This window comes from Chelon labrosus (assembly GCF_963514085.1).
Source record: "Chelon labrosus genome assembly, chromosome: 8".
Taxonomy (NCBI): domain Eukaryota; kingdom Metazoa; phylum Chordata; class Actinopteri; order Mugiliformes; family Mugilidae; genus Chelon; species Chelon labrosus.
The window spans coordinates 12,915,493-12,937,826 of NC_140358.1; the positions used below are offsets into that span (position 1 = coordinate 12,915,493).

Sequence of the window (22,334 nt, forward strand, 5' to 3'; positions counted from 1 at the left end):
GTAATGTTTTATATAACAAACTCGTACTAAAATGCAAATCAATTTCCACAAAAGAAACATGCAATTGTAGTCTGAATGAAACAGAAAACCATTAAGTAAATGAGAAATATAAGGAGACAGGAAAGAGCGGGAGATGCTACACTTTCGCTCTCCGAGGTGCTGAAGCGTAATGGAGTGCAAATGAAACAAAAAACACTAGAAAAAAATAAAAATAAATGTTGTTTGTCACTACTGCAAAATTCTAACCTCTAGAGGAGAGTCTGGTTCATCCAGGATGCTCTTCTCATTCTGGATCCGCTGTATCGTCCCTGTAGAACTGGGGTCCATTATCAACACGTTCTGACTACCAGCTCTGCCGAACTTGCAGTCACTCTTTCTGGAGTCAGTCGTCCTGCACACCTCGTAATTGTACACGTGTTGGAGAGTCCCTGTCCCCAAAGTGTCTGAGTAACGTGGTGGATAATATGGAATCACAGGGAGGTTGGAGTGATACAGGATGCGAGACTGTCTCCACCTGTAGATTTTCACTGATATGATAACCACTAAACACGTGATGAAGAGGAAGGAAACTACAGCCAGAGCCAACACTAAGTAAAAAGTCAGGTTGTCATTGTACTCCTTGTCGTGTGGAAAGTCAGTGAACTCCGACAGCACTTCAGGGAAGCTGTCCGCCACCGCCACATTAACAATGACTGTAGCTGAACGAGAGGGCTGCCCGTTGTCCTCCACTATAACAGTCAGTCTTTGTTTCACAGCATCTTTATCAGTCACTTGGCGGATAGTTCTGATTTCTCCATTCTGTAAGCCCACTTCAAACAGCGCCCTGTCTGTGGCTTTCTGCAGTTTATAGGAGAGCCAGGCATTCTGTCCAGAGTCCACATCAACAGCCACCACTTTAGTCACCAGATAGCCCACATCTGTTGAACGAGGAACCATCTCAGCCACCAGAGAGCCTCCAGTCTGGACTGGATACAGAACCTGAGGAGGGTTGTCGTTCTGGTCCTGGATCATTATTTTCACTGTCACATTGCTACTGAGTGGAGGAGAGCCTCCATCCTGAGCTTTTACGCGGAACTGAAAATCTTTGATCTGCTCGTAGTCAAAAGAGCGCACTGCATGGATGACTCCACTATCAGCACTAAGGGACACATATGAGGAGATTGGCACTCCGTTAACAGAGGAGTCCTCCAGTATGTAAGAAACACGGGCATTCTGGTTCCAGTCAGCGTCTCTGGCTTTAACTGTGAATATAGAGAGGCCTGGTGTGTTGTTTTCTACAATGTAGGCCTCATATGAGCTCTTCTCAAAAACTGGAGCGTTGTCATTCACATCTGAGATCTTTAAGGTGAGCCTTACGCTGCTGGAGAGGGAGGGTACTCCCTCATCAGAGCAGGTCACTGTAATATTATACTCAGACGTTCTCTCTCTGTCTAAATCACTGTCTGTCACCAAGCTGTAGAAATTATTTTCTGTAGACTTTAATAAGAACGGGATATTATCATTTATGGTGCATCTGACTCTTCCATTCTCTCCATCGTCTATGTCTTGGATATTAATTATTGTTACAACGGTGTTGCTTTTGATATCTTCAGATATAATATCTGTTTCAGACATTACATTTATAAGGGGATTATTGTCATTTACATCTGTAATGTCGACTATTACTTTGCATGTGTCTGTGAGGCCTCCGTCGTCACTTGCACGTACATTTATTTGGTAATTTCGTGACTTTTCATAATCAATGTTTCCAGTTAATCTAACCTCTCCTGTGTGTTCATTTACTTCGAACAAATGTCTGACATCATCTAAGGTATTTCTGATCGAATACGTTATTCTTCCATTCGATCCTTGATCAGCGTCTGATGCACTCACTTTAGTTACAATTGTTCCCTTTGGTGAATTTTCTGCAACAGTGGCTTTATATACCGCCTTCGTGAAAACGGGTGCATTATCATTCGCATCTAACACAGTGATGAAAATTTGCATTGTTCCAGACATTTGAGGCTCTCCTCCATCTACAGCCGTCAACACTAAAGACAGATGTTCGTTTTTTTCTCTATCGAGAGGTTGTTTTAATATCATTTCAACATTCCTAGAGCCGTCTGCTTGATTGTGTAATTTTAGAGCGAAATTATCAGTTGGTTTGAGGACGTAGGATTGGAGACCATTTATTCCGACATCTAAATCCACCGCCCGTTCTAGATCAAATTTCGATCCGGTGACAGCGGACTCGCTTATTTTAAAACTGATGTCGCCTTTCTCAAAGACGGGAGGGTTATCATTCATGTCCACAATCTCCACTATTATTCTGTAAAATTCAATAGGTTTTTCTAAGATGATTTGGAAGTGCAGAGCACAGGGCATTGTCTGGCCGCAGAACGTCTCTCTGTCTATTCGCTCTTTGATTAGGAGCACTCCCCTGTCTTTATTGAGCTCAATGTACTCTCTGCTGTCACCAAAAAAGACACGAGCCTTACGCGATTTCAGTCGCTCTACATCTAAACCTAAATCCTCTGCAATTTTCCCAACTACGGAACCCACTGGCATTTCCTCATCAATGGAGTAGCTGACTTGCCCAGGCACCGGACTGACAAACAGGACCGAGATGAAAAACAGTACTTGCCGTTTCATTGTTCTCCTGGATACTACGTTACAGCAGAAAAAAAACAAAAAAACAAAAACCAACAAACAAAAAAACGTTTATCTATAGAATAAAACCAATCAGTGTCAATTCCAGGTGGAGGAAAATCAGTCCATATTCCACAACAAAGAAAATAGTCCAAGCAAGATAGGTGTTTTTGTCCCGGCTCTAACGCGTCGTGTGTTCTATCGAAAATGCTTCTCTCTTCGTTGGCGTTTTAAGATGGGGAGGTGCTGCTGACAAAATCCTCTTTCAGAGGAACATGGTGGACTACAGCGTCACTAAGAGTACATAATGCGAAACTGCAGGAAATTCATTTAAAAATAACACTATCTGCTTTTGATTAAAGAACATAACACAAAGCGATACAGTGTTATGCGGGTATGTTGTAAATGGTAAACGGCCTTGTTTTTTTATAGCGCCTTTCTATCTATTGATACTCACGCAAGCACACACACATACACATTTACAGCAACTGGGGGTTCAGTAATGAAGGGTACTGAGTTGGCATTTATAAATATACTATGAGAAGATTGTTGCATGAATGTACTTCCCCATAAGAGTAAAAAGACATATAGATGAAAATTTCATGGATATAAACAGTGAAGACAAAACACTTTCAAAGACCAACTCTGTCACTGTCTATGGTACTGAAATGTTATACGACTGAGTAAAGAACTGCAACTCATTTCATGTAATTTTAACCAGTTGTAAAAAGATAAGAAGTCATATGTTGTAACAGTCTAACCTCTAGAGGAGAGTCTGGTTCATCCAGGATGCTCTTCTCACTCTGCATCCGCTGCATCGTTCCTGTAGAACTGGGGTCCATTATCAACACGTTCTGACTACCAGCTCTGCCGAACTTGCAGTCACTCTTTCTGGAGTCAGTCGTCCTGCACACCTCGTAATTGTACACGTGTTGGAGAGTCCCTGTCCCCAAAGTGTCTGAGTAACGTGGTGGATAATATGGAATCACAGGGAGGTTAGAATGATACATGATGCGAGACTGTCTCCACCTGTAGATTTTCACTGATATGATGACCACTAAACACGTGATGAAGAGGAAGGAAACTACAGCCAGAGCCAAGACTAAGTAAAAAGTCAGGTTGTCATTGTACTCCTTGTCGTGTGGAAAGTCAGTGAACTCCGACAGCACTTCAGGGAAGCTGTCTGCCACTGCCACGTTAACAATGACTGTAGCTGAACGAGAGGGCTGCCCGTTGTCCTCCACTATAACAGTCAGTCTTTGTTTCACAGCATCTTTATCAGTCACTTGGCGGATAGTTCTGATTTCTCCATTCTGTAAGCCCACTTCAAACAGCGCCCTGTCTGTGGCTTTCTGCAGTTTATAGGAGAGCCAGGCATTCTGTCCAGAGTCCACATCAACAGCCACCACTTTAGTCACCAGATAGCCCATATCTGCTGAACGAGGCAGCATCTCAGCCACCAGAGAGCCACCAGTCTGGACTGGATACAGAACCTGAGGGGGATTGTCGTTCTGGTCCTGGATCATTATTTTAACGGTCACATTGCTACTGAGTGGAGGAGAGCCTCCATCCTGAGCTTTTACTCTGAACTGGAAATCTTTTATCTGCTCGTAGTCAAAAGAGCGCACTGCATGGATGACTCCACTATCAGCACTAACGGACACATATGAGGAGACTGGTACTCCGTTAACAGAGGAGTCCTCCAGTATGTAAGAAACACGAGCATTCTGGTTCCAGTCAGCGTCTCTGGCTTTCACTGTGAATACAGAGAGGCCTGGTGTGTTGTTTTCTACAATGTAGGCCTCATATGAGCTCCTATCAAAGACAGGAGCGTTGTCATTTACATCTGAGATTTGTAAGGTGAAAGTGACGCTGCTGGAGAGAGAGGGCACTCCCTCATCAGAGCAGGTCACTGTGATATTATACTCAGAGGCTCTCTCTCTGTCTAAATCACTGTCTGTCACTAAGCTATAGAAATTATTGTTGGTAAATTTAATATTAAAGGGGATATTTTCACTTATCACACAAGTGACTTTGCCATTATTGTCAGAATCTGGATCATTTACACTTATTAAAGCTATCACTGTCTTTTCGGCTGAATCTTCTGGCACCGAACCTGATGCTGATATCATATTTACAATTGGGCTATTGTCATTCACGTCAATAACATCAATTATTATCTTACTGGAGTCAGAGAGCCCTCCTTGATCGATTGCTTCTATATCGAGGTTGTATATTTTTTCCTTTTCATAGTCTATTGGGCCATCTAATATCACACCACCTTCACTATTAATGTGAAATAACTTTGAAACAGTATCCATGCTATTTCCAATTACATAAGTCACTTCTCCATTTGAGCCCTTGTCTGCATCAGAAGCAGTAACCTTCGTGACGAGTGTCCCCTTTACAGCGTTTTCTGTAATGCTTGCTCTGTAAATAGTTTTACTAAAAACAGGTGCATTGTCGTTTGCATCGAGTACGGTAACTTGAATCCGCATTGTTCCTGACATGAGAGGTTCCCCTCCATCCTCCGCTGTCAAAATTAAAGATATATGATCTTGTTTCTCTCTGTCCAAAGGCTTTTGCAAAATCATTTCTACTTTCTTGCTTCCATCAGACTGAGTATGCAGTTTAAGCATAAAGTTGTCACTCGGTTTAAGAGTGTACCTCTGAAGACCATTTAGTCCGATGTCAGGGTCAATGGCTTTCTCTAGCATGAATTTAGAGCCAATGACCGCGGATTCGCTTATTTCAAACACCCTCTCCTCCTTCAGGAATAGTGGAGCATTATCATTGATGTCGGTAATTTCAACAGTAACGGGGAACAATTCTAATGGGCTCTCTAACGTGATTTGAAAATGTAAAGCACAAGGCGTTGTCTGTCTGCAGAGCGCTTCGCGGTCTATTTTTTCTTTAATGAGGAGGACTCCCCTTTCTCTATTCAGCTCGATATACTGAGCACTGTCGCCTGTGTAAATACGAGCTTTGCCAGACTTAAGTCGCTTGACATCTAAACCTAAATCTTGTGCTATGTTGCCGACCAAAGAACCTTTTGCCATTTCCTCCGGAATAGAGTAGGTAACCTGCCCGATCACATAACTGAGGCAGAAGATGGAGATCACCAGTACTTGCCGTTTCATTGTTCTGTCCGACACCGCTGACAAGCCAGATCTACCGTGTTTTATTCCGTTTAACGAATAAGATTCCGTTTTACGAGTACGATTCCGTCACATGTGAAATGAATCCGAAGAAAAAAAATATTTGAATCTCCAAATTCAAAAAGCAATCTCATCTGTAGTTGTCCACTAAAATGAAACGATCTCCGAAATGCGCGTTCTTCGTCTGAGACTGTGCCTCAATAACAGCTCAGGACGACGACTGGGAGGATGTGTTACGAGAGCAATTCAAAGGTTCAACACACTGGGCAACAGCGGCCCTAAGAGTTCATATCGTGGAAGTACAAAAGAATACAATAAAAAAGCCATGCAAATTCCAATATGCTATCTATACTGAGGAAAATAAGAAGAACATAACAAAAGAACACATCCTACACACCGTACACATTAAGGGATTTGAAATTAGTGATGATAGACATTCAGTCATTTGAATGGAAAATAGCAAACTAAAGAAAATGTATAAGGGGAAAAAAAAAAACCCATATGCATAGAAAGCTACGAGGGGAAAACAGTGTGGAACTGTGCCGTATTTGTCGCTGTCCGAAGTGCTGAAGTATGACATAAATTACGACTTAAAACAGGAGTATCTGTCTCATATCGGATAAATGTACTTTACAATAAAAATTAACCCCATTTGACCAACCTCTAGAGGAGAGTCTGGTTCATCCAGGATGCTCTTCTCACTCTGCATCCGCTGCATCGTCCCTGTAGAACTGGGGTCCATTATCAACACGTTCTGACTACCAGCTCTGCCGAACTTACAGTCACTCTTTCTGGAGTCAGTCGTCCTGCACACCTCGTAATTGTACACGTGTTGGAGAGTCCCTGTCCCCAAAGTGTCTGAGTAACGTGGTGGATAATATGGAATCACAGGGAGGCTGGAGTGATACAGGATGCGAGACTGTCTCCACCTGTAGATTTTCACTGATATGATAACCACTAAACACGTGATGAAGAGGAAGGAAACTACAGCCAGAGCCAACACTAAGTAAAAAGTCAGGTTGTCATTGTACTCCTTGTCGTGTGGAAAGTCAGTGAACTCCGACAGCACTTCAGGGAAGCTGTCCGCCACCGCCATGTTAACAATGACTGTAGCTGAACGAGAGGGCTGCCCGTTGTCCTCCACTATAACAGTCAGTCTTTGTTTCACAGCATCTTTATCAGTCACTTGGCGGATAGTTCTGATTTCTCCATTCTGTAAGCCCACTTCAAACAGTGCCCTGTCTGTGGATTTCTGCAGTTTATAGGAGAGCCAGGCATTCTGTCCAGAGTCCACATCAACAGCCACCACTTTAGTCACCAGATAGCCCACATCTGCTGAACGAGGAACCATCTCAGCCACCAGAGAGCCTCCAGTCTGGACTGGATATAGAACCTGAGGAGGGTTGTCGTTCTGGTCCTGGATGCTCATTTTCACTGTCACGTTGCTGCTGAGTGGAGGAGAGCCTCCATCCTGAGCTTTTATACGGAACTGGAAATCTTTGATCTGCTCATAGTCAAAAGAGCGCACTGCATGGATGACTCCACTATCAGCACTAAGGGACACATATGAGGAGACTGGCACACCGTTAACAGAGGAGTCCTCCAGTATGTAAGAAACACGGGCATTCTGGTTCCAGTCAGCGTCTCTGGCTTTCACTGTGAATATAGAGAGGCCTGGTGTGTTGTTTTCTACAATATAGGCCTCGTATGAGCTCCTCTCAAAGACAGGGATGTTGTCATTCACATCTGAGATCTGTAAGGTGAGAGTGACGCTGCTGGAGAGGGAGGGCACTCCCTCATCAGAGCAGGTCACTGTGATATTATATTGAGGTGCAGCTTCTCTATCTAAAGCAACCTCGGTTACCAAACTATAAAATCCATTCATTGTATTTTGTATTTTAAAAGGAATGTCATCATTAATGTTGCATTTCACCTCACCATTCCTGTCAGAATCGGGGTCATTTACGCTTAACATAGCAATTACGGTATTCTCGGGAGAGTCTTCTAAAACGGTGTCTGATTTAGAGAGTATTTTCATCTGAGGGCTATTGTCATTGACATCCGTGATATCTATTAGAATCTTACTGGAGTCAGAGAGCCCTCCGTTATCTGTAGCTTCGATATCTATTTGAAATAGCTTCGTTTTTTCGTAGTCGATTTCACCAATCAAGACAACTTCTCCTGTTTTTGTATTGATCTGAAACAGGTCAGATAAACGACGTCTGCTGCTTGAAATTGCATATGATATTTCCCCGTGAGAGCCTCCATCTTTATCAGATGCACTAACAGTTATGACACTGGTGCCCCTCGGTGAATTTTCCGTTAGTGTTGCCTTGTATACTGACTTGGTGAAAATCGGCGCATTGTCGTTTATATCTAACACGTTAACAGTTATTTGCATCGTACCCGTCATACGCGGCTGTCCGCCATCCAGAGCAGTTAATAACAGTGATATCCGTTCGTCTTGCTCTCGATCCAGAGGCTTCTGCAAGACCATTTCTACCTTTTTACTTCCATCCGCTTGATTCTCTAGTTTCAGCGCAAAGTTGTTTGTTGGATTAAGAGAATAGCTTTGGAGCCCGTTAGTGCCAATGTCAGCGTCGATTGCCTTTTCAAGTACAAATTTAGACCCGATAACGGCTGACTCGCTGATTTCAAATCGCTTCTCGGTTGAGGCAAAGCTGGGAGCGTTATCATTTATGTCTGTGATTTCTATCGTTATTCGAAACAGTTCCATCGGATTTTCCAGAATCATCTGTAAATGTAAAGCGCAGGGCGTCGTGTCTCCACACAGCGTCTCTCTGTCTATTCTCTCTTTGATAAGCAGCACACCCCTGTCTCTACTCAGCTCGATATATTCTGTACTGTCTCCCGAATGAATGCGAGCTCTCCCCGATTTGAGTCTTTTAAAATCCAAACCTAAATCCTGAGCTACATTACAGACTAGTGAGCCTTTCTCCATTTCCTCGGGAATGGAGTAGCTGACCTGCCCCAACACCGAGGGGAGAAAGAGAACCGAGAAGAACAACAGTACTTGCCGTCTCATTGTTATGTCGGGATATTCCTTCGTCCGTTTAATAAAGATATAATCCACGTAAATGTCGTTAAAATTTCCAGTCTTGTGCCAAAGATATATTCAACAAAGGAGAGCAGCGTTCGGTTTCAGCGAGCAGTTTTCCATGCAAACGATAGAAGGCGTTTAGTGTCTGCTTCATTGTCCACCAGGTCCCAATGTAAGGGGAGGTACATTTATAAGCCCTATCAAAGACTGCCACACTCTGGCCAATAGCGGACCTTTGTGTTCAGTACAACAAACAGCAAACGCTGGGACAAGAAGGACAACAGATAGCTGATCAGGAAAAATTAAGGAAATTATGATTATTTTAATTATTATTATTATTATTGTTGTTATTATTAGTAGTAGTAGTAGTACAAGTCTATGTCAATTTATTAAATATCTCAGTAACATATCGGTTTATCTGTGTTATAGGATTGACTCAATAGAGATCTAGGTGAGCAGTTGGTAGGCTATTAACACGATCTGAAGCTTTAAGAGTAGAAGGAAACATTCTTTCACAAATATGTAATATGAAAAGAACAAAATACAACTGTACTCAAATCCCTTCTCCATACGAGCCTGTGCCAGCATAACAGATAACATATCACAAACTGAGCAAAGTATAAGTCACTTAAAAGGCTGCACGACAAGCATGCCATGATACCAAAAGCTGAAGATTTCAATGTCACCAAGATGGTCTCACCTCTAGAGGAGAGTCTGGTTCATCCAGGATGCTCTTCTCACTCTGCATCCGCTGCATCGTCCCTGTAGAACTGGGGTCCATTATCAACACGTTCTGACTACCAGCTCTGCCAAACTTACAGTCACTCTTTCTGGAGTCAGTCGTCCTGCACACCTCGTAATTGTACACGTGTTGGAGAGTCCCTGTCCCCAAAGTGTCTGAGTAACGTGGTGGATAATATGGAATCACAGGGAGGTTGGAGTGATACAGGATGCGAGACTGTCTCCACCTGTAGATTTTCACTGATATGATAACCACTAAACACGTGATGAAGAGGAAGGAAACTACAGCCAGAGCCAACACTAAGTAAAAAGTCAGGTTGTCATTGTACTCCTTGTCATGTGAAAAGTCTGTGAACTCCGACAGCACTTCAGGGAAGCTGTCCGCCACCGCCACGTTAACAATGACTGTAGCTGAGCGAGAGGGCTGCCCGTTGTCCTCCACTATAACAGTCAGTCTTTGTTTCACAGCATCTTTATCAGTCACTTGGCGGATAGTTCTGATTTCTCCATTCTGTAAGCCCACTTCAAACAGCGCCCTGTCTGTGGTTTTCTGTAGTTTATAGGAGAGCCAGGCATTCTGTCCAGAGTCCACATCAACAGCCACCACTTTAGTCACCAGATAGCCCACATCCGCTGAACGAGGCACCATCTCAGCCACCAGAGAGCCACCAGTCTGGACTGGATACAGAACCTGAGGAGGGTTGTCGTTCTGGTCCTGGATCATTATTTTCACTGTCACATTGCTGCTGAGTGGAGGAGAGCCTCCATCCTGAGCTTTTACGCGGAACTGGAAATCTTTGATCTGCTCGTAGTCAAAAGAGCGCACTGCATGGATGACTCCACTATCAGCACTAATGGATACATACGACGAGACTGGCACACCGTTAACAGAGGAGTCCTCCAGTATGTAAGAAACACGGGCATTCTGGTTCCAGTCAGCGTCTCTGGCTTTCACTGTAAATATAGAGAGGCCTGGTGTGTTGTTTTCTACAATGTAGGCCTCATATGAGCTCCTCTCAAAGACAGGTGCGTTGTCATTCACATCCGAGATCTGTAAGGTGAGAGTGACGCTGCTGGAGAGGGAGGGGACTCCTTCATCAGAGCAGGTCACTGTGATATTATACTCAGAGTCTCGCTCTCTGTCTAAATCACTGTCTGTCACTAAGCTATAGAAGTTATTTGATGTTGACATAATAGTCAAAGGGATATTCTCGTTGATAAAACAGTGAACCTTGCCATTTTCATTAGAATCTGGGTCTTGCACGTTCATCATCGCTACCACAGTGTTCGGCTGAGAGTGCTCAGATATCATGTTAGATTTCGACATTATATTAATTGTTGGTTTGTTGTCGTTCACATCCACCACTTCAACTATGACTTTACATGAATCAGTAAGTCCACCATCGTCACTTGCACGTATGTTAATATGGTAATTTCGTGACTTTTCATAATCAATATTTCCTGTTAATTTGATCTCCCCGCTGTCTTCGTTTATCTTGAACAGCGCATGCGCGTTATCTAAACTGTTTGTAATTGAATACCTTATTCTCCCGTTTGTGCCATAATCCGCATCTGAAGCACTAACGCAGGTAATCACAGTGTCCGCTGGGGCATTTTCAAAAACAGTGGCTCTGTAGGTAGACTGTGTAAAAACAGGCGCATTATCGTTGACATCTAACACGGTAATGAAAATCCGAATTGTCCCTGACATTTGCGGGTCTCCTCCATCAAATGCTGTTAAAACTAAAGATATTAAATCTTCCCTTTCTCTATCAAGGGGCTTCTGCAAAATCATTTCTGTCTTTTCTGTCCCATCCCCTTGACTGTCCCGTTTAAGTACAAAATTATCGGTAGGTTTAAGTTCGTATTTTTGAAGACCATTTTTGCCGACATCAAGATCAATTGCTCTATCTAATACAAATTTTCCTCCGATTACAGCCGATTCGCTGATTTTAAAACTGACTTCGCTTTTTTCAAACGCAGGAGGATTGTCGTTTATATCTGTAATCTCCACTGTGACACTGTAAAACTCCATGGGATTTTCCAAAATGATCTGAAAATGTAAAGCACAAGGCGTAGTCTGTCTGCAGATCGCTTCTCTGTCGATTCTGTCTTTGATGAGAAGGACTCCGCGTTCTTTATTTAGATCGATGTATCCTGCGCTGTCGCCTGTATAAACGCGAGCTCTACCAGATTTCAATCTTTTTATGTCTAACCCCAAATCCTGAGCAATATTACCGACTAAAGAGCCACTCGGCATTTCCTCGGGGATGGTGTAACTGACTTGTCCGAGCACTGTGCTGAGATAAAGAGCCAAGGAAAACAACAGTACTTGCCGCTTCATTGTTCTGTTCGACATTTTCCTCTCGAAATTAAAAAGGTCGAAATACGCTCCACAATGACCGAATGCCCATTACATTTTACGAAAAAAAATTTGATCCTTCCGTAATAGTCCACATAAAAAGGGGGTTTCAGCGACGTCGTCTTTCAAGTGTACACCGACGTTTTAACACAGTGCATGTCTTCCTCTCTGTGATATCATCATGGCGAGGGAGGATTTATTTATTTCTGCCATGAAACATCGACACACTGGCCAACAGCGGCCCTAAGAGTACAGAGCAATGAACTACAGAAAACGCATGGAAGGGGGAAGACATTCTTCGGAAAAGAATATAATTCTACACGGATAAGAAAACTTCGACACTGAAAACGTTATTAAAACACAAGCGAGATTATATAATAGAGGACTTGATTGGCACTGCAAATAAATAATCAATACATTCTTTATGGTGCTACTAAAATTAAGTGTTATGTCATTTTGATGAACGGATGATCAGCTACAATCAAATACCATCCAAGAAGAGAGAATACTTACAGACTCTTGCAAGTGTAAGTGGTACGATAGAAAAATAGACAGAGAGAAAGAAAGAAAGAAAGAAAGAAAGAAAGAGGAAGAGAGTGTGACAGAAAGAAAGAGAGTGAGATAGAGATATATATAGAGAGAGAGATAGCCAGATATAGAAAGATAGAGAGAAAGATGAAGCATGACAGACAGAAACAGAGAAATAGATAAACTACTAGAGTTCATTGAACCTCCAAAACACAAGCGATTACAGAAAATGAAAGAATGGAGTTACCACTGTCTCTGTCCATGGTGCTGACAGCAGGACAGTACTATTTGGTGCTTGGCCAAAACGACCAGTTAAAATGAAAAAGTAAACATCTTAAAACTAAAGTCAACCATAATAACTAACCTCTAGAGGAGAGTCTGGTTCGTCCAGGATGCTCTTCTCACTCTGCATTCGCTGCATCGTCCCTGTAGAACTGGGGTCCATTATCAACACGTTCTGACTACCAGCTCTGCCGAACTTACAGTCACTCTTTCTGGAGTCAGTCGTCCTGCACACCTCGTAATTGTACACGTGTTGGAGAGTCCCTGTCCCCAGAGTGTCTGAGTAACGTGGTGGATAATATGGAATCACAGGGAGGTTGGAGTGATACAGGATGCGAGACTGTCTCCACCTGTAGATTTTCACTGATATGATAACCACTAAACACGTGATGAAGAGGAAGGAAACCACAGCCAGAGCCAACACTAAGTAAAAAGTCAGGTTGTCATTGTACTCCTTGTCATGTGGAAAGTCAGTGAACTCCGACAGCACTTCAGGGAAGCTGTCCGCCACCGCCACGTTAACAATGACTGTAGCTGAACGAGAGGGCTGCCCGTTGTCCTCCACTATAACAGTCAGTCTTTGTTTCACAGCATCTTTATCAGTCACTTGGCGGATAGTTCTGATTTCTCCATTCTGTAAGCCCACTTCAAACAGCGCCCTGTCTGTGGTTTTCTGCAGTTTATAGGAGAGCCAGGCATTCTGTCCAGAGTCTACATCAACAGCCACCACTTTAGTCACCAGATAGCCCACATCTGCTGAACGAGGAACCATCTCAGCCACCAGAGAGCCTCCAGTCTGGACTGGATACAAAACCTGAGGAGGGTTGTCGTTCTGGTCCTGAATCATTATTTTCACTGTCACGTTGCTGCTGAGTGGAGGAGAGCCTCCATCCTGAGCTTTAAGGCGGAACTGAAAATATTTGATCTGCTCGTAGTCAAAAGAGCGCACTGCATGGATGACTCCACTATCAGCACTAACGGACACATATGAGGAGACTGGTACTCCGTTAACAGAGGAGTCCTCCAGTATGTAAGAAACACGGGCATTCTGGTTCCAGTCAGCGTCTTTGGCTTTCACTGTGAATATAGAGAGGCCTGGTGTGTTGTTTTCAACAATGTAGGCCTCATATGAGCTCCTCTCAAAGACAGGTGCGTTGTCATTTACATCTGAGATCTGTAAGGTGAGAGTGACGCTACTGGAGAGAGAGGGCACTCCCTCATCAGAGCAGGTCACTGTGATATTATACTCAGATGCTCTCTCTCTGTCTAAATCACTGTCTGTCACTAAGGTATAAAAACCATTTAATGTAGTTTGTATTTTGAATGGAATATTATTGTCTATATTGCACTCAACCTTTCCGTTATTCTCTGAATCTGGGTCGTTTACACTCAACATCGTAATTACAGTGTTTGTGGGCGAGTCCTCTGATATTGACTCTGATTTAGACACAATGTTTATGTGAGGATTATTGTCATTTACATCTATAACATCGACGATTACCTTAGTAGAATCGGACAGTCCACCACTGTCCACAACTTCAATATCCATTTGATAAGTATTTCCCTTTTCATAGTCTATTTCACCGACTAGTATAAGTTCACCAGTTTTAGGATTAATTTTAAACAGTTCCGATAAAAGCCGTTTGCTGGATGACAACAGATACGACACTTCCCCGTTTAAGCCAATATCTTTATCAGATGCGCTTACAATTGTTACACTTGTGCCTTTAGATGAATTTTCCAGTATTTTTGCTCTATACAACGGTTTGGCAAACGTGGGCGCGTTGTCATTTGCATCTAATACATTCACAAATATCTGCATTGTTCCTGACATCTGCGGCTCTCCCCCATCCATAGCCGTCAACAACAGTGACATGTACTCCTGCTTCTCTCGATCTAGAGGTTTCTGCAAAACCATCTCTACCTTTTTACTTCCATCTGCCTGATTTTCCAGCTTTAATACAAAGTTATTAGTGGGAGTAAGTGAATATTGCTGTAAACCATTCATACCAATGTCAGAATCCATTGCCTTTTCCAAGATAAATTTCGATCCTATCACTGCGGACTCGCTGATTTCAAAGCGTTTTTCTGCATTTGTAAAACTGGGCGTATTGTCATTAATGTCTGTAATCTCCACCGTTACGCGAAACAGTTCCATCGGATTTTCCAGAATCAGTTGGAAATGCAAAGCACAAGGCGTCGTCTCTCCACATAGAGCCTCCCTGTCTATCCTCTCTTGGACAAGGAGGACTCCCCTCTCTTTATTCAGCCCGATGTATTCTACGCTGCCTCCTGTGTAGACACGAGCTTTACCTGATTTCAGCCTTTTGAGATCTAAACCTAAATCATGCGCTATGTTACCAACTACAGAGCCTTTTGCCATTTCTTCGGGAATGGAGTAGCTGACTTGCCCGAGCACGTAACTGAAAAATAGGACCGGGAGAAACAACAGTACTTGCCGTCCCATTGTTATGTCCGACCTCGTTTCCTTTCGTGCGTCACTAAAAAATAAGCATTCCTGATGCGCTCGATGAAAAGGTTGCAAAGAAAATCGTTAGCTGTCCAAGTAGTAAATCAGCGAACGGTATAACGTTATACAATTCCCCGCAGTGTTCCTGATGAACGCAGACTGTCTTTCTCCGATTATGTCGACAATCTCGACAGAAGGGGGAGGACACACGGAGAGAATAATAATAAAAAAAAACATCTAGTGAAATTGCAACAAGCTTGCCAACAGCGACCCTTTGAGTTGAAAAATACAAACTGCAACAGTTAATAGCAAATAGTATGAATTCAATGTGAAGTATTAGTGGGTATGCAGAAGTAACCTTATACAAGAGTGTATTTGGCCGTTATCTCATATTTAAATTTCCCGAGATTTCTCATGTCTTCAACAAAAGTGACATTTAAATTATGTAACTACAATGATAATGTTCCTGAATTATAGTGGATGTGACTAAAGGAGACAATGCCTAAATAACTACATAAAGCACAGCACACATACACTAATACACACTGGAAATAGCCGTGTTCAGTGTCTCTGTCCATGGTGCTGAAGCGACAAGTTGTGGAATAACTAAAAAACTTCCCAGACATTTTAAAATAGTCTTTTTTTTTTTAACCAAAAATTTAGCTACTGCTTACGAGTGTATCAGAACCATGAACATAATTTACACAAGAATACGAAGACAAACGACTGATAAAGTTGTCTAACCTCTAGAGGAGAGTCTGGTTCATCCAGGATGCTCTTCTCACTCTGCATCCGCTGCATCGTTCCTGTAGAACTGGGGTCCATTATCAACACGTTCTGACTACCAGCTCTGCCGAACTTACAGTCACTCTTTCTGGAGTCAGTCGTCCTGCACACCTCGTAATTGTACACGTGTTGGAGAGTCCCTGTCCCCAAAGTGTCTGAGTAACGTGGTGGATAATATGGAATCACAGGGAGGTTGGAGTGATACAGGATGCGAGACTGTCTCCACCTGTAGATTTTCACTGATATGATAACCACTAAACACGTGATGAAGAGGAAGGAAACTACAGCCAGAGCCAACACTAAGTAAAAAGTCAGGTTGTCATTGTACTCCTTGTCGTGTGGAAAGTCAGTGAACTCCGACAGCACTTCAGGGAAGCTGTCCGCCACCGCCACGTTAACAATGACTGTAGCTGAACGAGAGGGCTGCCCGTTGTCCTCCACTATAACAGTCAGTCTTTGTTTCACAGCATCTTTATCAGTCACTTGGCGGATAGTTCTGATTTCTCCATTCTGTAAGCCCACTTCAAACAGCGCCCTGTCTGTGGCTTTCTGCAGTTTATAGGAGAGCCAGGCATTCTGTCCAGAGTCCACATCAACAGCCACCACTTTAGTCACCAGGTAGCCCACATCTGCTGAACGAGGAACCATCTCAGCCACCAGAGAGCCTCCAGTCTGGACTGGATACAGAACCTGTGGAGGGTTGTCGTTCTGGTCCTGGATCATTATTTTCACTGTCACGTTGCTACTGAGTGGAGGAGAGCCTCCATCCTGAGCTTTGATGCAGAACTGGAAATCTTTGATCTGCTCGTAGTCAAAAGAGCGCACTGCATGGATGACTCCACTATCAGCACTAACGGACACATATGAAGAGACTGGTACTCCGTTAACAGAGGAGTCCTCCAGTATGTAAGAAACACGGGCATTCTGGTTCCAGTCAGCATCTCTGGCTTTCACTGTGAATACAGAGAGGCCTGGTGTGTTGTTTTCTACAATGTAGGCCTCATATGAGTTCCTCTCAAAGACGGGAGCGTTGTCATTCACATCTGAGATCTGTAAGGTGAGAGTGACGCTGCTGGAGAGGGAGGGCACTCCCTCATCAGAGCAGGTCACTGTGATATTATACTCAGAGGCTCTCTCTCTGTCTAAATCACTGTCTGAAACGAGGCTAAAGAATTTTTTTGAAGTGGTTTTCATCACAAATGGCAAGTGTTCTCCAATATCACATGTGACTTTTCCATTCTCTCCAGAGTCAAGATCTTGAACGTTAAATATAGTTACAACAGTTCCTGGATTAGAATTTTCTGAAATTGAATTCGTTTTAGACATGATATTAATAGATGGATGATTGTCGTTTGTATCGGTTACCTCAACAATAATCTTACACGAATCTGTTAGTCCTCCATCATCACTTGCCTGCACGTGTATTTCATAGAGCTGCGCCTTCTCATAATCCAGGTTTCCAGTTAGGGATACCACACCATTATCATCGGCTATTTTAAAGATAACAGGGACATCATCTAATGTGTTAGTTATGGAATATAACACTTTCCCATTAGAACCTTCATCTGCATCTATAGCACTAACAGTACTTAAAATGGTACCCTTTGGAGCATTCTCCATTATAGTAACCTTATAGATTTCCTGCGTAAATACTGGAGCATTGTCATTAACGTCTAGCACGGAAATTTCTACACGCATTGTTCCCGACAGCTGAGGGTCACCGCCATCAGTAGCTGTGAGAGTTAAAGAAAGGTGCTCTTGCGTCTCCCTGTCTAGATGTTTTTGCAAAACCATCTCCACCTTTTTACTCCCATCTTGTTGATTGCGGAGTTTTAGATTAAAGTTGTCTGTAGGCTTTAGCGAGTAACTCTGCACACCGTTTACACCGACATCTAGATCCATTGCTCTCTCTAGCACAAATTTTGCTCCAATCACAGCCGACTCGCTAATCCTAAATTTCATTTCATCCTTTTTGAAGCTGGGCGAATTATCGTTAATGTCATTAATTTCTACGTTAACTGAATAAAATTCAATCGGGTCTTCCAGAGTGATTTGAAGATGTAAAGCACAAGGTGTTGTCTGTCCGCAAAGCGCCTCTCTGTCGATTCGGTCCTTGACAAGCAGGGCTCCTCTGTCTTTATTCAGCTCGATGTACTCGCCATTGTCCTCTGTATATATGCGAGCTTTACCTGATTTCAGCCTTTTAACGTCTATCCCCAAATCCTGCGCTATATTACCGACTAAAGAGCCTTTAGACATTTCCTCGGGAACGGAGTAGGTGACCTGCCCGAACACAGAGCCGAAATGGAAAAACGAGATAAACAACAGTACTTGCCACCTCATTGTTCTGTCCGACATTTTATCTTCGTGAAATACTGGAGATGCAAAGGTTACTATATTCCAAATCGTTAAGTCGCCTTAAAAACAAAGCGTTCTGGAGGAAAATTGCTTATCTTCGTGTGTCCTGAATCCGAAATAAACGAATCGCAGCGCGGATATGTCCGGTCTTCTGTAACGGCGCTCTTGTGCTGTATGTGTGTCTCTCTCTCTGTTTTATGTATCGAATGCAGGGGATATGCTCTACATTAGTCAACAGCGGCCCTGAGAGTCCAAATGAGTGCACTGCAGAAAACTACACGATGCAGGAGGTTCAGTATGAAGACGTAAACAAAAATCCCAGTCCTTAAAAAACGAAAAGACCTCGCCATCTCATGTGACTCCCGAGCAATGACAAACTATGCATTAGACATTACAAGATATGTAGCTTTATAATTGACAGGATATTTCAACGACATTGATATTGTGCAGGATTAAGTAAATTTGAGGGCAATTTTGTAGTGAGTATTTATTTTGTTTAACTATGTAACAATTTGGAATTCTAAATTGCTGCCGTGTGTCGGGTAGCCTGGCCGGAGCCGTAGGATTTAGTAAGAGGCAGACTCTAGAACGTTGTTCCAATCCAAAAGAAGTGTTTATTTTCCAAAGAAAGTGTCACCTAAATATACGTTTAACAAAAAAAAAAGGAATATCTACAAAATTAAACAGTTAAAGAGGCTTAACTGAATAAAATTAAACTTATAGCAACTTAGATTGACTTAACAGGTAACACACCGTGCACCCAGCTACATGGACATGGTTCCTCCCCTTCCAAGGGCGACAAGCATCTGCTTATGCTGCCCATCAGCACTTGACTGCCATACAATTGATGAATACCATGGGGCAAGTACAGTCACAATCTCCTCTGGAAAAGGTAAGAGAAACGATTGTAAATTTGCTCTTTACACACAGTAGACAGTCACCTTCCATTTAGCCTTTAACTTTAGTTTCCTTTTACCATCTCTACCATATCTCAAAACACACATAAAAGCTGGAAGTGAGTACAAGAACCCTGGAAATGGTGTGCTGAAATGATTATAATTTTGTCTTCAACTCTGATACTTCCATATGTTATGCAGTGTGCCTTTCAGGATGAAATTAAATTGCCCCTTGGGGACAAATAAAGTGCTAGGAAAAAAAATTAAAAAAAGAAGAATTCTTTTCATGATGCTGGTGCTGAACTTCACAGAAATAACGACAGACAAGCGAGACCTATGATCTAAATTACAAATGTGAGAATTTTAAAGTTATAAAAAAAGATAAAGCAAATCGTTTTCTGCAGTTTTGATGTTGACACATTATGATGATCAACTTGCATTATTGTTTTAATACTTTAGTTAATTGAAGTAAAAAAAAACACACAAAACAAAACATATTAAAACTTATAGAGTATGTATGGCAACAGAAAAGCAGGAATGACCTTCTGACAATCCGAACAGCCTTCCAGATTACCCATAGGTCCAGTGGTTGCAGTTAGTATTTGTCAGGAAACAAATTCTAATATACTATCTTAATCATCCATTTTCAGTAGAACACGCTGCCAAATCACTATTCCAACACATTCCAACTGATTACTTAAAAATGAAAAACTATGGATAAGTTTGGCCTGTAGAGGTGAGATAAAGCGGGAGTCAGATTTGAGCTAATTTTTCAATAAACATTAAAACAGGTGTGTGATGTGTTTCTACTAAACTATTATGCATAAGTTAACAAGTGTAAGTGTAAAGCACTGCAGTTCCTTTCTGTACGAGAACCGCAGTTTGGTTCTCAACTTGATAAATACAATGTCTCACTCATTAACACTAACCTCTAGAGGAGAGTCTGGTTCATCCAGGATGCTCTTCTCACTCTGCATCCGCTGCATCGTTCCTGTAGAACTGGGGTCCATTATCAACACGTTCTGACTACCAGCTCTGCCGAACTTACAGTCACTCTTTCTGGAGTCAGTCGTCCTGCACACCTCGTAATTGTACACGTGTTGGAGAGTCCCTGTCCCCAAAGTGTCTGAGTAACGTGGTGGATAATATGGAATCACAGGGAGGTTGGAGTGATACAAGATGCGAGACTGTCTCCACCTGTAGATTTTCACTGATACGATAACCACTAAACACGTGATGAAGAGGAAGGAAACTACAGCCAGAGCCAACACTAGGTAAAAAGTCAGGTTGTCATTGTACTCCTTGTCGTGTGGAAAGTCAGTGAACTCCGACAGCACTTCAGGGAAGCTGTCCGCCACCGCCACATTGACAATGACTGTAGCTGAATGAGAGGGCTGCCCGTTGTCCTCCACTATAACAGTCAGTCTTTGTTTCACAGCATCTTTATCAGTCACTTGGCGGATAGTTCTGATTTCTCCATTCTGTAAGCCCACTTCAAACAGCGCCCTGTCTGTGGTTTTCTGCAGTTTATAGGAGAGCCAGGCATTCTGTCCAGAGTCCACATCAACAGCCACCACTTTAGTCACCAGATAGCCCACATCTGCTGAACGAGGCACCATCTCAGCCACCAGAGAGGCACTAGTCTGGACTGGATACAGAACCTGAGGAGGGTTGTCATTCTGGTCCTGGATCATTATTTTCACTGTCACGTTGCTACTGAGTGGAGGAGAGCCTCCATCCTGAGCTTTTACTCTGAACTGGAAATCTTTGATCTGCTCATAGTCAAAAGAGCACACTGCGTGGATGACTCCACCATCAGCACTAACAGACACATATGATGAGACTGGTACTCCGTTAACAGAGGAGTCCTCCAGTATGTAAGAAACACGGGCATTCTGGTTCCAGTCAGCGTCTCTGGCTTTCACTGTGAATACAGAGAGGCCTGGTGTGTTGTTTTCTACAATGTGGGCCTCATATGAGCTCCTATCAAAGACAGGAGGATTGTCATTCACATCTGAGATCTTTAAGGTGAGAGTGACGCTGCTGGAGAGGGAGGGGACTCCCTCATCAGAGCAGGTCACTGTGATATTATACTCGGAGGCTCTCTCTCTGTCTAAATCACTGTCTGTCACTAAACTATAAAAATCATTTAAAGAAGTTGTAATAGTAAATGGTATGTTACCATTTATTTGGCAGTTTACTTGACCATTGTTACTAGAATCTGGGTCAAGAACACTAAACATAACTATAACTGTATTATGTGGAGAATCCTCTGGGATTAGATCAGATTTGGTAAGTATACTGATTACAGGCCTATTATCATTAATGTCAATAACATCAACTATAATCTTACTGGAATCAGAAAGACCACCACTGTCTTTAGCCTCAATATCAATTTGATAATTCTTAGCTTTTTCAAAATCAACTTCACCAACTAATATTACTTCACCGTTTGCATTTATTGTAAATATATCAGACACACTGTCCATAGCAGTCGACACTGAATAAGAGACTTCCCCGTTTGCCCCTTTATCTGCGTCAGATGCGCTCACTGTTGACAGGGTTGTTCCTTTCGGAGAATTTTCCGCAATTGTCGCCTTGTAAACCGACTGCGTAAAAACGGGAGCGTTGTCATTTACATCGAGCACGGTCACATAAATCTTTACAGTACCAGACATCTGAGGCTCTCCCCCGTCTACAGCGTTTAACAACAATGATATTTGTTCCTGTTTCTCGCGATCTAGAGGCTTGTGCAAAACCATTTCGACCTTCTTAATTCCATCTGCCTGAGTTTCCATTTTTAGCACAAAATTATCTGTAGGTTTCAAGCTGTAATTTTTCAGGCCGTTGATGCCTATATCGGCATCGACTGCTCTGTCTAACACAAATTTAGAGCCTGTAACTGCAGATTCACTGATTTCAAAACGTTTCTCGTCGCTTTTAAAACTGGGGCTGTTATCGTTGATGTCTGTAATCTCGATAGTAATTCTGAAAAGCTCCATTGGGTTTTCTAGAATAACCTGCAAATGTAAAGCACAAGGCGTCGTCTGTCTGCAGAGCGCCT

At 42.7% G+C, this 22,334-nt stretch overlaps 4 protein-coding genes across 4 annotated transcripts; all 4 read right to left on the reverse strand.

The window, feature by feature from the left end:
* Positions 1 to 228: 228 nt before the first annotated feature.
* Positions 229 to 6,407, reverse strand: LOC311491362 (uncharacterized protein; the record flags this gene model as incomplete). Its single annotated transcript, XM_084549267.1, has 2 exons — positions 3,347 to 6,407; positions 229 to 2,645 (listed from the first exon to the last, which is right to left on the reverse strand). Exons 1-2 carry the CDS (start codon positions 5,766 to 5,768, stop codon positions 229 to 231), a joined length of 4,839 nt encoding a protein of 1,612 aa, XP_084405393.1. The 5' UTR covers positions 5,769 to 6,407.
* On the reverse strand, positions 6,397 to 9,069 carry LOC311491363 (protocadherin beta-16-like; the record flags this gene model as incomplete). Its single annotated transcript, XM_084549268.1, has 1 exon — positions 6,397 to 9,069. Exon 1 carries the CDS (start codon positions 8,830 to 8,832, stop codon positions 6,397 to 6,399), a length of 2,436 nt encoding a protein of 811 aa, XP_084405394.1. The 5' UTR covers positions 8,833 to 9,069.
* A 460-nt stretch (positions 9,070 to 9,529) lies between these two features.
* Positions 9,530 to 15,489, reverse strand: LOC311491364 (uncharacterized protein; the record flags this gene model as incomplete). Its single annotated transcript, XM_084549269.1, has 2 exons — positions 12,830 to 15,489; positions 9,530 to 11,979 (listed from the first exon to the last, which is right to left on the reverse strand). Exons 1-2 carry the CDS (start codon positions 15,225 to 15,227, stop codon positions 9,530 to 9,532), a joined length of 4,848 nt encoding a protein of 1,615 aa, XP_084405395.1. The 5' UTR covers positions 15,228 to 15,489.
* Positions 15,490 to 15,791: 302 nt separating this feature from the next.
* Positions 15,792 to 22,032, reverse strand: LOC311491365 (protocadherin gamma-A2-like; the record flags this gene model as incomplete). The annotated part of the gene is made up of 5 exons (XM_084549270.1): positions 15,792 to 15,812; positions 15,975 to 17,066; positions 21,292 to 21,491; positions 21,823 to 21,879; positions 21,942 to 22,032. The coding sequence occupies 5 exons, from the start codon at positions 22,030 to 22,032 to the stop codon at positions 15,792 to 15,794; spliced, it is 1,461 nt and encodes a 486-aa protein (XP_084405396.1).
* Between the last annotated feature and the right edge of the window lie 302 nt (positions 22,033 to 22,334).